This window comes from Pteronotus mesoamericanus, unplaced genomic scaffold, assembly GCF_021234165.1.
Source record: "Pteronotus mesoamericanus isolate MK-2021 breed Mesoamerican mustached bat unplaced genomic scaffold, CSHL_Meso_final contig_32, whole genome shotgun sequence".
In the NCBI taxonomy this organism is placed as follows: Eukaryota; Metazoa; Chordata; class Mammalia; order Chiroptera; family Mormoopidae; genus Pteronotus; species Pteronotus mesoamericanus.
Genome location: NW_026555134.1, coordinates 11,784,266 through 11,801,844, shown reverse-complemented (window position 1 = coordinate 11,801,844; position 17,579 = coordinate 11,784,266). Strand labels below are relative to the sequence as shown.

The following is a 17,579-nucleotide window of genomic DNA, read 5'->3' as shown; positions in this document are numbered from 1 at the left end:
ATTATTCAACCATATAAACCAGGCTTCGCTGCCAAAAACAGTAGATGTAACACATGACTGGAGACATTACTATGGGCCAAAGATATGGCTGACTAGGCCACTCCTGTCACAAAGGGCTATAAACACTAGTATACTTCAGGCATACCCAGAAAGGCTGCCTTCCTAAGGATTGTTTCTCTGCAACATTTTAACACCTAACACGATCTAACTACCTTCTCTCACCAATATCTGTTATCCACAGACATGGGGATGTCTCAGATTGAAACTACTTTATATTCAAGACAATTCAGAAATGTCTGCTTCTGAACACATCCTCTTATTTTTCAACGTTTCCAGCTCTCTCATTATTACTCAAAGTGGTCTTTTGGCCTTTGTTGACTGTAGTCTATTGACTTACACTCCCTCTTTCCTCTGGGTTCATCCGTATCTCTAATTACTTCACACGCAGACCTAAATCCTACAGTCCTCTTGCCTTATCCCTTTCTTTCCCCCCCTCTATTTATATCATTCTACCATTCCTCTCCCTGGCAGTCTGCCATCACTTGGCATCTTAGCTTACTGATAATGTTTGGGAGCAAGAGGGGAGAAACTAAACAAAACAGTATATCTAGATTTCTCTAATTGAGTAGTTCAGTGTCTTTGAGAAAGAAAAGAAAAGAGAAGAGGGAAGGGAGGGAGGGAGGGAAGGAAGGAAGGAAGGAAGGAAGGAAGGAAGGAAGGAAGGAAGGAAGGAAGGAAGGAAGGAAGGAAGGAAGGAAGGAAGGAAGGAAGGAGGGAAGGAAGGAGGGAAGGAAGGAAGGAAGGAAGGGAGAAAATCTTCATAAACATATGCTGATTTCTAGGAGAGAAATGTTTAAATAGCAACCAGCATTAAGTCTATCATACCGATATCTAGATCCTATATTTTACTGAGCCTTCTTTTAGATATAATTATTTTTCCTTTTAATTGTATTACAATATGAATTATAGAAAATAATTTTACATAATAAAATACATAAATGATTCATACATTTTTTCTCAAAGAGTCTTCCTCAGTGTGCTAAATTCAACACATCTAATTGCCTTGCTTTCCCTTTCTCTAGCTTTTGAATATCTTTCTAAATACACATGTAACAAAATAATACATAGTATTCTCATACTGTGTACCAGCCAACACCCTGTACTGTGAATGGATTACATCCCAGCTCTGACATGTCACATTTCTATTAATACTTGCCAGGGTCATGTTAACTTTTGACTTTTTTTTTAAGGTCCATTATTAACTCATGATCTAACATTACTTTGAGATCTTTTATTGTTAGTGTGCTCCTAATAAATCTACATTTAAGTACATTTTTAAAAACCTATTTAAAAATAAGGGTTTTTTTTGTTTTTGTTTTTAATTAAGAAGGTCACTTTCAAAATCAATTTTCTTCTGTAATGTCAGCAGACCTAATCCATGGCCCTTCGGAAATTTACTCAATATCAATATACTCTCAAGTCTATAAATAAAACCATCCCACTCATTGCTTATCCTTAAGACTCTGCTGTAGAAGTCTTTTGTAGCTATATCAAAAACACCAATCATTATAACTCAATGAGGACAACACAAGCTGATGCTCAACCCATCAGTAGTATATTTGACCATATCTCTCTGTGTGGATGAAAATTTTATCTAAAATAGTATTTAAAAATAGAAATGCTTGACATAGCCCTACACATTTATATCTACTGCTCCTTTATAAGACCCATTCAATTATCCATGAAAGAAAATAACATGTTTTCAACTTATCTCTTACAACAGTGCAGTTTGAGGAACATAATAAATTTGGTGCATCCCTGTTGTGTAACATTAAAATTTTTTGATTGGTGATAATTGAGTTTCATAAAACATCCTTAGACTCAGAAGAAACTAAAATAAGAAATAACCAAGCAAATAAGCAAATCTGAAAATATGTGACAACAACAACTTTGTCTAGTCTGAGCTCCTGGCATGGATAAACAGCCAAGAGATTCCAGACACACCTGACATTATGACTCTGGAGCCCACTGGGAGGAAGAAAAGGAGAGCTATGTCTGGTTGCTGATATATTGGCAACCATTAAAGAATGAACTGAAAGCAGAAATGGAAAAAAGAGAATGGCAAAGATGAACAGTAGCAACAGAAAGTAGCCATGATTTGACTGGCAAAGAGCAGATGCTGATGGTAGAGAAGATACCCAGAAACAAAGAAACAGTAGTAAAAACACCTCCCAAACATAGGGAAGACAGGAGCAATCACAACATTATTTTTTTAAAGTCTAAATGAGAAATAAAAAAATAGTTCAAATGAAGAAGTGCTAAACTCTCTTTACTGTAGATTGGGATGGGCAGATAAGTAGCAAAAACAGGATTAAAACAAACTTTATTGTTTCATACTTCTTCTAAGATAGTTCAGGTGTAAAAACTTAAAACCTTTTATAGAGTCATGTGAATACTAATTACATCATTACTGTTGCATATGTAACAATTAGATCTAATTACATACTTAAAACACACACAAAAAATGTACACAAAATTTACACAGACACTTACTTATATGGTTTCTGTGGCAAGATACTGATCCGAGTCTTGTCAAGTATCTTCTTTAGCTTGTTCCTTCCTCCAACAGTGTTGGCTTTACTTTTTTTATTTACTTTTTCAAGTCCTATCACCTGTTCTACATCTACAGCAAGATCTGGAATGGAGTAGCGACTGGCCTTTTTGATGTCTCCTATTTTAGGAAGGTGAGGGGCACCATTTCTTTTCTCTTCTGACAATCTTGTTAGAAGTTCTTTAAATACTAAAATAGAAATAAACACCACAAAATACCCATTATAAGAAATCTGAATAATTCAAAGGCAAATGTAGAACTTGGAAATAGATGAGAAATATAGTCTTCAGCTATCAAAACTGTAATGCTGTAGGAAAACACCACTCCAATGAATGAATGACAACAAGAATCTCCTTTACAACGTTGCTCTATCATTTCCACTCAGCGTAAGTTAAAATAGTATGTTTTTTAAATGTATAGGTATTTTAAACATTTATGAATAAAAACATCGATAAAACATAAATTTTTATGGTCCTCACATCAGTAGATCCTGATTTAGATCTAATTACATACTGAGATAATTAAATATCTATGCACTTCACTATAAATATTTTTATTCTTATGTTTGAAATATGACTTTTTAATGATTAAGACATAAATGTAAGATGACTAAAAGAAGAAAAATAAAAGTATGCAAAGTCCTGGCAGGAATGGCTCAGTTGGCTGGGCGTCACCCTGCAAGGTAAGAGATCGCTGGTTCAATTCCCTGTCAGGGCACATGCCTGGGTTGCAGGCGGGCCCCCAGTTGGTGTCCATGTGAGAGATAACCAATCGATGTTTCTCTCCCTCTCTTTCTCCCTCCCTTCCTTTCTCTCTAAAAATAAATAAATAAAATCTTTTTTAAAAGTATGCAAAAACACTTACCAAATAAATTGGTTTTCACAGTGATAGATAAATGTGTGTTATTTCTAAGAATTTCCATGGCTTTTGACAGCTGAATATTTTCAAAGTTTTGACCATTTACTTCTAATATCTACAAATAAAATTATAAAATTAATTTCAACATCCCCATTGACTGAAGGGAAAAAAAAGACACCGATATTCACCCTTGAAGTCTGGATTTAGAACTACCATACCTGATCCCCTCGTTTCAAGCCTGCTTCAGTTGCTTTGCTACCTGAATCGACACTGTCCACAAAAATTCCAAATCCCTTCTCTGAGCCTCCAAGTAAGATAAAAGGCAAAGGAGCTTCTCGGGATGGTTTTGTTAATGTCATTAGTCTTCTTTTTGCTTTAGCTGCACAGGCAATGTTTAACAGCCTTAGATGTCCACCCATTTTCTATAAGAGTTCAGAAAGAGCCGTTTCAAAGACAGGCCGAATAAAATGAACTTATAGATGATGATTTAAAAAAAAAAACAATCACAACTATTTACCTCTCTTTCCAGGTTATTTTCAAATTCTTCTAGAAATCGAGTCATCGCAGGATCTCCTTCAAAGTCATTGAAGTGATTATTTACCCACAATAATACTACCCGTGTAACCTGAAAAATTAATTGTTTTCAGTAAGTTTTCTAAAAATGTAGTGCTAAAAATTTTCAATTAAAGTGATTTCAAATAAGATACTTAACAGCTTACCTAGGAACAATGAACAAGAAAATATACTGAGTACAAAAACTCTCATCCCCCCAAAAAATAAATTCTCTCTCTCTCTCTATATATATATTTTGAATATTGACTTTACATTGTTTTGCCAAGAAGCGTTTTGAATCTGTGAAGGATGGTAATGAACTTACTGTCAAAATATATTTGAAACAGGTCACAATAAAAACAAAGCTATAATGAAATCAAAATAAATGTACACAAGACAAAGAAGACAGAAATCTAAAAAACAATAAAAATAGAGGGCAGAATACACAAAAGAAAAGAATAGTAGTAAGCCCAGAAAGATCTACGAGGAAACAAGTTATAAAAAGAAGGAGCTAATTGGCAGTTACATAATATTTGCTAACAATAAGATTTAAAAAGCTTTCAACACCTACATTTCTTCAAGAAAAATGAACACCCTACACATGTATTTTTCACACAGCCCTACACCTTCATAGAGGCTAATATATACACTCACAGTTATCGAATTTTCTTTTTTTTTTTTTTGTACCCAGCAAGAACTGTGTGATAGACATTAGACTATAAGTTCCATGAGTACAACATCTTTATGTTATGTTCTAAGAGCATCCTTCATGGTTAAAAATGCCTGGTATAAAGTAAATTCTCAATAAAATTTTACTAAATGAAGTGAGTATAATTGCATCTGTAAATAGAAAAATACTTGTTTTCTATGAGTTTAGTTTTATGAATTTGAATAATATAACTTTTCCATAAAATAGTTATCAAACATTAATTAACCCCTTAAAATGAGAAAATTAAGCACACTATTCTAGCAGTAAAGAAATAGAAATGATGATAAAAAGTTAACATTTAACTATAGTTTAAAATACTGTTTATAGCTAATAGACTGTGACAAATTATAGTCTAAGCCTGACTAATCACTCAGGAGCCAGATCTTGATATTTGTATTAATTTTATGTCATTTCTTCTCGCTATTGCCCAGTTTTTCAAGTTTAGGAAATGTATAAAATGATCTCCCTAAAAACTCTAACACTTGACCTTTACATACAATTAAAATTGTGCAACTGAGAAGGTAACTTAAATGTCTATTAGCCATATTACACATTAGAAAAACAAGATTCATAAATCATAAATTAAAAACCACCAGCTACCACCAACGGCAAACAACAAGTGCTGGCTCTGAGCCAGGCACTACATAAAGAACTTTACTTCTATTATTCATTTTCACAACAGTCCCAAAAGGATGTTGAGCATTCATTTTACAAGTAAATAAATGAGTGTCAGGAGGGTCAAAAGGCACCTAAGGTATGTGGCAGAGGCAATACTCAAATCAAGTATTTATGGCTAAAGACCTCGGCTGAGATCTTCCGGGTTTGAGACTTTCAGATTATGAACTGAAGAGCAATACTGTCTAAATGATTTCTCTATGGCCATGGAACTAGTTAGTGGCAGGACCAGCACTAGAGCTTGGAGATTTTCACTTAGTCTCCTGCTCTGGATTTTCCTGCCCTGCCTCTCCCAAGTCTGTCTCATGTAAATCAGACTTCATATGGAAAAGGGAAATGAAAACAGACTATGACTAACTCTCAAACCTCATAAGGCTATGTAGTTTATCACCCAGTCTAGCCTTTACACAGCTCTCAAGAGCTGCTAAAGAGGTCTGTTTAAAATTATATTACTGGGACCTACCGGCCAGCAATGGTTGTAGTGAAATGCTGTTATGGCGCTAATTTTAAAATCGTAACTTTTATCTGGTGACATTGACTATTTATTGAACTAGAGAATGCAGATTCCTATGGAACCCAGATGTTTGGGGGTTGTCTTTCAACACATTCCCAATAAAACTAAAATGTAAACATTTGTTGGCCAATTTACTAAACTTTGCATTAAAAAAAGAGACATTTCTAGGACTGAACCCAGAAACCTTTAACAAGAACTAACATTTGAATCACTTTTACTTAAAAAGTACACTCTCTTATTCCATTAAAATAATTTGAACATAATTGGCATGAAAAATACACATATATTAAAGTATTTTAAGTTTATGTCTGAATATTTCATATTTAAAAGTCAAACTAGAATATACTTTCCAACCTTATCCCTGAGGCTCGGGTCATTAAACCACTCCAATAACTTTTTGCCCACTTCCATTGGGCTAGAAAGAAAAGTCCTATAGGTCAACAGGAAGTCTTCTATGAATGTTGGATCCACCACCGAATGCTCTTCCACCAAATGCATTGTTAATCTTTCTGAGGTGCCCTGTAACAATTAAAAGGTTCAATCACTATTCTGCATAAATAGCATTTATGTAGTACCCTGATTTCAAATCTTCAACGTAAGATGAACTGGGTAGCGATATATAAATAATAATTAGTAAAACTACTGTTCATCACATATTTTTTACAACTGATAACTTTTCAGGGAAATCATGCCTAAAAATGGGGTGAGGGAATCTAGAGTTGTCATAATTGCTACTTCCAAAAAAACAGTGCTATGTTTGTCTTACCTTGATAACGATGTGCCCCTTTCTTGTTCCTGTTCGATCAAGTTCTCGGTGTTCTTTCACCATAACAATTTCTCCTTCCTCCTCCACTTTTTGCATGTTCTTTTCTACTTGGTTGAGAATACGACAATAATCTTGCTGGGCTATGCAGACAAACTGGAATAAAATATAAGTCACATGTTAATGATAAAGTACTTGCAAGAGACCTAGCAGTACTAATAATTCAGTGTTTTAATTATTTAACTCTGACATTTTTCTATGTCTTTCCCATACTTTCTAATGAGCGCAATAATGAACCTTAATCATAATTCTCTACTTTTTAATGTATTTCTTCCTTAATCAAAAAAAGTTTCATTTTTTAGAATATTTATACTTATATTAAAAATCCTAACAATTTAAAAAAAAAAATCAGGTGATAAAATTAGGAGAGTCCTTTCTCATGCATCTTCTCTGACAATTAAAAAACATTATTCTAGGGGAGTGGAATCCTAAGAGGACAGATATAAAAACATTATTATCATTTATTGGATTTTAAAAGTTTTAAAAAATTTATAAAGCAACATTTTAAAATAAAAATAGTTTTAATAAAAGACACTGAAATTCCATGGATACATGGAGTAGATATTAGAAATTTGCTAATGATATTGATAAAAAAATCATTTTAGAAAGTCTGTTCAAAAAAAGGTCCACAAAACAAGCCATATACTTGTTAAACTCAAACCATTATTCCTTATAACTGGTACTGAGGGTGACCCTTGCTCTTCAAGAAAAGTTTGACAATAATATACACATCAAGCCATTACTCCTCCAGGATTCCAAATATAAATAATTTCAGGGCTTGGGGCAAACCACTTAATTATATTTCTTATAGCAGTTTTAAAGAAGGTTAAGAATGAATTATAGAAATCACTTACTACACAAATTAACCAAAGGCCATTGTTGCCTCTGAATTTTGAGTGGTTTATTCATATTTAAGAAATCATTTGGGAATAAAAAGCATGGAGATTTTCTCTTTTTATGTGAAAAGATGAAAAACAGGGGATGGTTATATTACAGCATATATAAATTATGAAACATCCATCCAAAATCATATTTTCATAGGACATTTAGAGTTCTTCCTTAATGTTCATGATATTACATTAAATATTTTTTAAATGTGAAAAATAAGATAGGGTAATACTTATAATGACATCATCATCATTAGCATATTGCAGTAACCCCACAGGCCTAATTAATTAATTAATTAATTAATTACGGTGGTCCCAATTTTTCCCCCTTTGCATTCCTCCACCCAAGCCCACCCCCTGCTCCCAGAGTCAATCCCCACATCTTTGTTCATGTCCATGGGTCAGAACTTTCTCAATTTACCCTCCAAATCATCCCATAAAGAAGGGCCTCACATTATCCCCACTGCACAGATGAGGACACAGCTGTAACAACAGCATACTAATCTGCCCAATGTCTCACAACTACATGCTTGCTAATTTTAAAAAATTGTGTATGCGTAGCAAAACCTTGGAAGGAAATACAACAAAGTGTTAATAAGTATTCTCTCTGAGCAATAAAAATTATAACTTCTAATTTTTAATACACTTTGATATTTTCCATATTTATTTCATAACCAATAAAGTTTTTGGGCTTCGTTGTTTTTTTTTTTAACAAAACTAGCAGGAGCAGTTCACACTTGAGAAATAGCATATTACAATATTTCTTCCACTGGGTTGGGTGATATAAATATCATTAATTTTTCTATTAAGGGTTTAGAATCGAAAACTTAAAATTCAAAGGATATAGGTTTTTAAAAAAAATAATTATGCATGGTTTAATTCATTTTTAAACATTCCCTAAATACCCCATTTCCATTACGTTAACCACAGGCATAAATATTATATATGTTTTGAAATATGTGGTCCTTAGTCTCTTGTCTCAAAAATATTTTTTTTTCTTTTTATAGGGTTGATAAATTCCCCATCACTAAATAATCTTAGGTGTTCTTTCTTATACTCAGCTTTAGAAAACATAGTTTCATCATTTTTCTCATTCACCTCCTAAAAATATATATCCCTGAGTTAAAACGAGTAAGCAGGCAGAGAAAAGAAAATGCTTTTAGAAGAGAAATATACTAAAATGAATCTTCTTGACTTAGAATATAAGGAAATTAGAACAAGTTTGATTTAAAATTCTTGATGTCTAGACAGAGAGTTTGGGCTTTTCTTTCTTTTTTTTGCTTTAAAGATATAAATGACATTCTCCAGTTTATCCCATATGCTTTGGTCTGTAACTATCAGAGTATGTGATTCAAACTTATACATAAGGATTCACATTTGCATTAAATCCAAATCTAAGGGTGGCTTAGCACTGACTGATTCAATGAACCACGTATGTTATGAAGGACTCAGGTTCTTTTGGTGTCTCTGTACAAACATAAACATTTTGGGCTTCCACCTAAAGAAAGTTCCTCATGGCTGTAGGACAAATGCCAGTAAAAAATGAGCTTCATTCACGTGCAGGAGAGTGAGAGAGAACACTGCTTCTAAGTTTGGGCATTTCTTCAGTAACTGAAATACCATCCAAAAGGAAAAGAAAAAATAAACTCCAAACTGAATTTCTAACATGGCCATACAGAGCTGATATATAAAAAGAAACTGTAGATGAAATCATTTATCTGTATGTTTATTAGCCTATTTATTTTTAAGAAGTTTATAGATCTAGTGAGAAATTCATAGGTAAAATATAATTTTAACTGGTATAATGAAGTCAGTTGAAAGTTTTTGAATTATATACATAATTGTTTTGGTGAGGCTTATACTTTCAGACATCTATTAACACATAAAAAGTATGTGTTATGATATTGGCACTCCGATATAAATTAAAAATCCAAACAAGATTTTCCTTATAAAAAGGGCAATGGCAGTTTATGTCACAGTGCTTTTTTTTTGGGGGGGGGGGCGGGGATGGGGGGCAGAGGGCACATGACATCCCATTTCATATTTAGAAGAAAAATAACAGAAAATAAAAGAATGAAGTAAAATTAAACTTCAATCATAATACAGAATAGTCAACTTTCATTTTATCCATGCAACTGCTTTCTCCTCCAAAACTACTTCATAAATTCAAAGCATTATTAACTCCCATGGTCTCAGGTGAATCGAATGGGTTTACCTTAAAAGGTTAGATCCACTTACACTGGTGCTTTGCAGTCTGTAAAGGAAATTCATACCTAATTGTTCACACATTCAAGGGTGGAGGGCTGGGCTAAGAAGTGCCTGGGGTGTCATTGGCAGGCCTAAGACATAGGCAGTAGAAAAGGAAAAAAGGAGCTGGAGAGAAGAGAAAAAAGGAAAAAGAGGGAAAGAAAGAGGGGAAAAGAAAAGAAAGAGGCACATACAGGGAACAGAAAAACATTACCAGTCACGTGGTACCATAAGATGTCTACACCTAGCCCTGCCCTCATCCTCCAAACCAAACAGGGGAACAAGAATAGACACCAAAAAAAGGAAACTGGAAGAGAAGCACACAGAGAAGGGATCTAGAGCAAACACAACCTTGAACATATCATGGGATCCAACAAACAGAAATAAATGTTCATTTTAATCTACTCACTACCGTGTCCTTAGGCTTAACATAAGTACAACTAGACATAACATAACCCAGTATTTGTTTTCAGAAACCACTGAAATGTAAGAAAACAAGATCCAATCCTAAGCAAAGTTCTTCTTGGTAAAGAGAACACCATTTTTGTTCATGTCCTTCAATACCTGTCGATTGCCTACAACATACTCAGTACAATGAGAGCAACATATGAAGGCCATTTTATGGATGAATGAAAATATGATTCTCTTTGTTCTTTACTTCTCCCAACAAGAGGATCATCTAACATTTGTACTTTCTGACAGATCTGTCACCTTTTAACAGAAATACAGGAACATACCATTCCAAACAAGCATTTATATCAAATGGTCTAACTTCATTCTCCATCCTTGTCAGGCCTGACAGATGGGTTTGTGAAAGTACAGGAGTGATTCTTGGAACCCCTGCTTGAACATGTTCCTTTTACAGTGGCTTGGCATGAAGTGAAGAAGAAGAAAGAGACTTTCTCTTTGTATATCTGTGAACTCCAGATAAGGAGCTATAGGAGGTCTAGGTGTCTTAATCAGAGTTTTCTTCTGACGCCTACCCTGCTGACCATCACTCAGGGCTTCCTACCAATTCTTCATCCAGTAAAGAGATGACACTTTCTTCCCTAATGAACACCTCCTCTCCCTTTCCCAGACTCCCAGATAAATAATTAATGTTATTTGGTATATTTGACATTACTTAAGCGTTCTGTAATATTCAGTCATGTAACATTTATCAATTATTCTGAAACATTTCTGTGACTCATATCATTTCACTTCCATGATTACAAAATTCTAACAAAAGGTTTGGCCAATTGAAAGGTATTAATGTAATAGCTGAATTCTCAGAAATAAAGTAACTCTACTTGACCTTTAAGGGCAGAGACTCAGACTCACATGCTCTAGCAATGCGGACATGTAGAATGGTTCAGGGAGGAACAGGTTAGAGATGACAGGATGGAGAAACATTTATATTTTCTAGTTTGCTCTGACACAGTTTGGCTTTGTTATTTTTGAAGTATCATTTATAGTTGCTTTTAAATGCACATTGCCAGGTCAAATAAAGACTTCAAGATTTAGCTACCATTTTGTTTTCCTATATTGTTCAAAATAATTGAGAGGTGACTATATTTAGAATGCTTTTCTGCCATTACATACTCTGAACACTGAATTCATGGCCTTTTTTTTTTTCCCCTCTACAGCATTCACTGAAAGAATTATTTGCCAACATTATTTTGATTCTCTTGGTAAGATTATATTATTTATAGCCACGGTCATTTTTCCTTTTAGTGAGTAAAAAGCTTAAAGTGAACACTTAATGAATACTATTTAACACTTATCAGACACTATGAAAATTCAATGATGTTCTTTTAGAATAAAGTATATTCAGAGGTATTTCAGACTGCAGACTAATAAATATGACAAGGATTTAACACTAATTTGTTGAAGTCAAATCTTCCATTTTATTTATATTAAAATATTTTACCTTTGAAAGGTAAATTTTTAAGAAGAAAAAAGAAATTATAAATAGTAACAAAAGCATCTTAAATTTACTTCTTACTAAAATAGAGGTTACTGGTTATATTAATCTATTTAAACTTCACATTTTATCTTAGTCTTTAATTAAATGCTTTTAAATAATGAATACACCGTAATATCAGTACTGACATTTCAAGTACTTTTTTATATTAGCAATTATTTTTTTTACTAGTAAGTTTTCCTGCTGATTCATACTGATTAATTTTCATAACTTCTAAACGTAACTCCTTATCTTGTATATATGTAAGTAAGAATACTGCATAATGGTATCAGATCATCTTTATTAATCCACTTTTAACTTCTTCTTCTTTTCTGAAATACTTCATTTATTTATTTTAGAGAGAGGGGAAGGGAGGGAGAGAAACATTGATGTGTAAGAGACACACTGATCGGCTGGCCTCTCGCACGTGTCCCAAAGGCCAGGCCTGCAACCCAGGCATGTGCACCGACTGGGAACCAAGCCGGCCACCTTTTGCTTTGTGGGATGATGCTCAACCAGATGCTAAGCTAACTGAGCCTTGCCAGTTAGGGCAGAAATTCTTTTTACAATGGGAGTTTTACTCCCATTCATTTTGATGACTAGATTATCAATTATTAATGGAAATTTTAAAAAACCATATTTATAGAATATTTTTTAATGGAACATATTTACAGAACATTTAGTTTTGTATAGTTCAAATCACTTTAAGGGAGATTTATTTTTTAATTTCCTGGGGTGTGATAACATTAAAGCACTAAAAACACTAAAAATATTAGTTCTATTTTAAAATATTACTTATAAATCTTAAAGATGATCTATTTATATAGATAGAAAAATCTTACCACAACTGCACATAGGTGTTCTTTATTAAAACATACTTAAAATAAACATTTTTAATGACATACCTGGCAGTCATCCACCTTTGTTCTCATTACTCCTTTCATGTATTCTTTGTCCATGGTAGGAGAGACACCAAAACTATTTCCCATACATAATATTTCTGCTTTTCCATCTGGGTAAGTCACTTCTACGGAACCATTCAGAATCACTGACCAGGAATCCAGCTGATTCACAGAAAATGAAGACAAAGCAGAAAATAACATCATGATCATGCAGCCGTAAACATTAGAATGGTCCCTACAAATGATTTAGCAGATCTTTAATTTAAAATGGAAGAAATGGAAGAAATACATAAAGTTGACTGTTTATCAAATTCACAGAACATGGAATGAAGCACAGCCATGTATCGACATATTTTCATGTCTAGCACAGGGCACACGTCACTCCACTCCCTTAAGTTGACTTTTGGTACTTTTCTCTACAATGACAGAGGGAAAAAAATCTTTTCTGTTCCCTAAAACATAAGCAGGAAACTAAAGAAATGATCGCCACTGCCTCAATAGGAGTATCAGTTTCTTCTGACAAAAAACACTTTATTAAGAACATTTAAATGATAAAATCTGTAATGTTAACACAAAATATCTCTATTAATGTCTTTCAAGTATTTTAAATAACTGAAAATAAAATATGAACTTGGAATACTTTGACATAATAAGGAGCGTATCAAAATACTTGACTTATTTAAACTTGTATATTGGTTTTTAAGGGGAAAAAGTAAGAGTTGGGTTTTTCTTCATTTGCTATATTGACAGAACTCCAAATAGCAACTTCTTAAGTGGGAGAAATATTTACTAACCTCTTCACCATCATTTAACACTATGGTCCCAGCTCTTTCCACCACTGCAAATACCATCACAGCACAGAGTTCTCGTCTTACCGACATTGTCATATTGGCAAAAGCAGGCAACTGGTGCATAAATTCCAAGAGTTGTTCTGAAAAACAAGCATATTCATTATAATAATTACAACTTTTTTTAAAAAAAAAAAACAAGCAATCAAAAAGAATGCTCTAGGGTTCTTTTATTTTTAAAGGCCCTATAATTCGACCCATTGAAAAATATAATTTAAGTGTCTTCAGTACAAGTTGGATTTCTCACAGATCTACAAAGAATTTTGTTATTATGGAAATGGTGACATATCCTTGTTGTTTCCAGAGCAACAGTGTACACTGTAATTCAAATTCTATTGGGAATAAATACATTAATAATCTTCAAATGAGAAATTTCGATTGAAAGTGAGCTGTGATCTTATTAAGGTGTGAAATGATAAGCTGAAATGAAACAGAGCTCTGAGTATTCTCCAAAAGCCATTCCAATCCATTCAGGTCCATTCAGTGCCAAGTGGATGCCCAAAACAGGGAGCAGAAAAAACTACCTTCAATCTAAAGATAGTCCAGGATTTAGAAACCAAGAATTATTTTCAATGGATCAGAAAAATGAATTAAAATTTTATATTACATGACAGATGCAAAAGACAATTAATTTATTATTTCTTATCCCACAGACTGACAAAAAAGAAAGACAGGGTTGACTGCTCCTTTGGCGATGCTGTGGAGAAGCACTTACACTTTGGCCTAGCTCTAGCTGTTGACAAGACGCATGCCTTCTCAGTCTTTACAAGTCCTGGGGTCTCTATTTTTAATTTTCTCTATTATTAGATAGCTTTACTAATTACTTACTACATTCTTTCCTCCCTCTTCACCATGGCTCTTTGAGGTACATGTTTTTCATTACACAGGGAGGAAACAGACTCAAAGTCATATAATTAGGAGGTGACAGTGACATGATTCAGGACTGTCTGCCTCCAAGGCTCATGCTGGACATCACAGGTAGTGGGGAAGAGCACAAGGCATGTGTCAGACTTCATTTGAATACTTACTCGTTATATTATTTTGGGGAAGTTGATTAATTCCCTTAAGGCATGTTTTTTCCTCACTTGTAAAAAAGTAACATACTTACCTTTATTGGACACTTGTGAGGATCAAATGCAATACAGACAATAAGTCCTTAGCACGGAGTAAATATTTAATAAATGAGAATTGCTACTACTGTCTTTATTACTACACTCATATCTTTCAAACTTTTGGCTAAGTAAAAATTCCACTATATTTTTCTTGTCACCACATAATGAAACTCTCCCTATGCACATTCCTTCTAGCTATTAAAATTTATGACAAATTATATACTGTTGGATAGTTTGTTAATTGCAAAAACAATGTAGAATAGAAAAACATGTTCGATATATGAATGTATATTACACATACATATGAGTGTATATTGCATTTCCAGAAGGTCAGACTGGGTGATTTTCTCTGGTCCAGCTGGGTAATGTCTGCTCTGATTAGACCCTACGTCATCCCTCCTATGTAAGACTTCTCATTACACAGGGTGGCTTCGGTCAGTCGTCAGGAGCATAACAATGATAGGTGGTACCCAGGGACTCTGTCCAAAAGGACAGCGTTCTTTGACCTGACTCTGACTAATGTGTTAGGAATTCAGTTTGCTGTTGCATCCAGCATTAACAAATAAATAAGTAAATAAGAAAAGAGTATCAAAGCACATCACTTACAGAAAGAATGAGTCCTAAATGTGTGCTTCTATTATACCATAAAATATATTTATTCCCGGGGACAGCAATAAAGCAATTTTAAAACCACCGCAAGAGATGACCCAAATCTATTACATACGAGAAGTAGGAGTCACTGTTTTACAAACGCGCTGACCTCTCACTGGAAACATAAAGGCAAAGGAAAAAGTCGTGGTCCTCTGACTAGCACCTCACAGCTTCACTGTTTCTAGCCTCCACTTTCTTCAGCTATCACCAGCCCCCCACTCCGCGTCATAAGGTATTGAAATATTACCTACAGACTGCACACTTTATTCTTTTTTCTCCCCCAGTAATAGCCCAGCGTCTTTGAACAAGCAAAAATTCATAGTCTTAAAAAAATATGAGACTGGAAGTTGTCAGAAATATTTCAATTTTACATAATGTTCAGACAATAATAAACGTCAAATTACTAACATATGACTGAACAATGTGAGGTATATGAATACGAAATATAAAATACATTCACTAATACTTGCTACAATCAAGTGCCTTGCATTGATGTTTTTCTTGTTTTTTGGCAGATTTCTACTCCATGAAGTAGGTCATAAAATCAATTTGTGATACATGAGTAGTGACTAACACTAAAAAAAATAACAGCATAGAAAAATATCTGTGTATCACATATAATGAGGATAAATAATAAAGGAGAAAGACAATGTCTAATAATAGAAAATGTATATAATTCTTCAGTCTCAGTTAAAACCTAAAAATAAATAAATGGTTAACCAGATGGCAACTAAGAGTTTTTAAGACTCTCGAAGATTTACTAATGGCATCACTGTTTTTTTGATAACTTCTATCCTACTATTCACTATACTGGAGGTTCAGAGCAGTTAAAAAAAGAATTCTACCACCAATATCTTTTTAAAGAAGATATAAAGTGGAAGCATTTGGCATGAAGGTCTCAACATAAACTCTGATAATGTTACAGGGCTCTTACCTGTAACATTAAAAGGATTAAAGGGAGTTAAAGGGATTAGTGCATCCAAAAATTGAGAGTTTGGGGCAGATAATAAGGTAGTTCCTAGGACATGTGAAAAAAAAGCCACCGATGGGGGAAGCAGATCTTTTTACTTCTATATTGCTTAGAAGGATCTATTACAATAATATGTTAAAGTGACCTCTATCTTATTCTGTTTGGAAAGGAATATTGTTTATGAAAAATACCAGACATTTAAAAAAATTTTTTTCCAGTAAATGTGACACAATGGAAAATCAAATAATTAGATTATAGACCAGAAACTGAAGTCAATTCAGAAAGTTGGCTTACCCTATTTGCTTTTGTTTAATTTTATGTAAGAAATCATAGTAAGAAATCCATATTTCTTAAATAATATACCTCTTAAAAAACTTGTAGAGTTTTTTGGTGGCACATGAAGGGGGAAAAAGAAACTCTTTAAAAGGGATCAAAGTGGTTCTCTATCTTCAAGTGTCAAGGCCTCAAAACAAAAAAATTAAAATTAACAGCCATTCAATAACTGGCTACCCACAAATTATGAGCTGGTGACCAAAACTGAAAAAAGTCCCTTCCTTCAAAGTAATGAAATGAAGGTACACCAAACAGTCTAGGGACCCCTCTAAATTTTTAATTCCTCCAGTTTTTAAAATATGATAAAATATAAGCAATTCCATTTGGCTCCATTTCTTGCCACCCTGAACACCTATCATCCCTTCTTTTATGCGTCAATGTAGATGAACGTGGTTAGAAGGAGGCATCTCAAGAAAACATCAATTATACAGATGTTGGCAGTTCATGTGAAAGATGTCTGTTTTAGCTAAATACTGGAGGGTGAGTTAGATTTAACAAGAGTAATGGCAAAAGTAATAGCTAAAGAGTTCTCACGCGTTTTATTTTGGGGAGATAGAATGTAAGATCTGAGATATCATGTAGACCAATCAACACTCATTAGGCCTAATCTTTAATGACAATGGTTTAGTATTTTAAATAAAAGTATATTTGAATCAGAATCATTGCTGCTTGCAAGAGAATTGGTATTCAAGGAAATGTTATGCACTGTAGAGACTATATGGACAAGTACATTTAACAAAAAAGTTAGCTTTGCATTATTTTGCAGGAATCAGCATAGTTTTTAACTTTTCAGAAATGTTAGGAGAAAACCCCCAGATATAAAGTGAAAGTCTTACATTTTTAGGAATGACAATCATCATTTTCTTCCATAACTATACTAAAATGAACATATTCAAAAGAGAAGGTATATTAGGTCACAAAAGGATAACTTTCACATCAATCTGT

At 33.7% G+C, this 17,579-nt stretch overlaps 1 protein-coding gene across 6 annotated transcripts in view; it reads right to left on the bottom strand.

Annotated features, from left to right (window-relative positions):
• The window catches only part of RAPGEF2 (Rap guanine nucleotide exchange factor 2), a 215,562-nt gene that overhangs the window by 20,511 nt on the left and 177,472 nt on the right, over positions 1-17,579 (bottom strand). For all 6 annotated transcript variants that reach the window (XM_054576101.1, XM_054576099.1, XM_054576102.1 and 3 more), the window contains 8 exons: positions 13,515-13,651; positions 12,724-12,882; positions 6,686-6,838; positions 6,274-6,438; positions 3,987-4,094; positions 3,688-3,891; positions 3,476-3,584; positions 2,554-2,800 (listed from right to left, as the gene is read on the bottom strand). In XM_054576101.1, the coding sequence (XP_054432076.1) occupies positions 2,554-2,800; positions 3,476-3,584; positions 3,688-3,891; positions 3,987-4,094; positions 6,274-6,438; positions 6,686-6,838; positions 12,724-12,882; positions 13,515-13,651 (1,282 nt within the window). The remainder of the gene's footprint in view (positions 1-2,553; positions 2,801-3,475; positions 3,585-3,687; positions 3,892-3,986; positions 4,095-6,273; positions 6,439-6,685; positions 6,839-12,723; positions 12,883-13,514; positions 13,652-17,579) is intronic.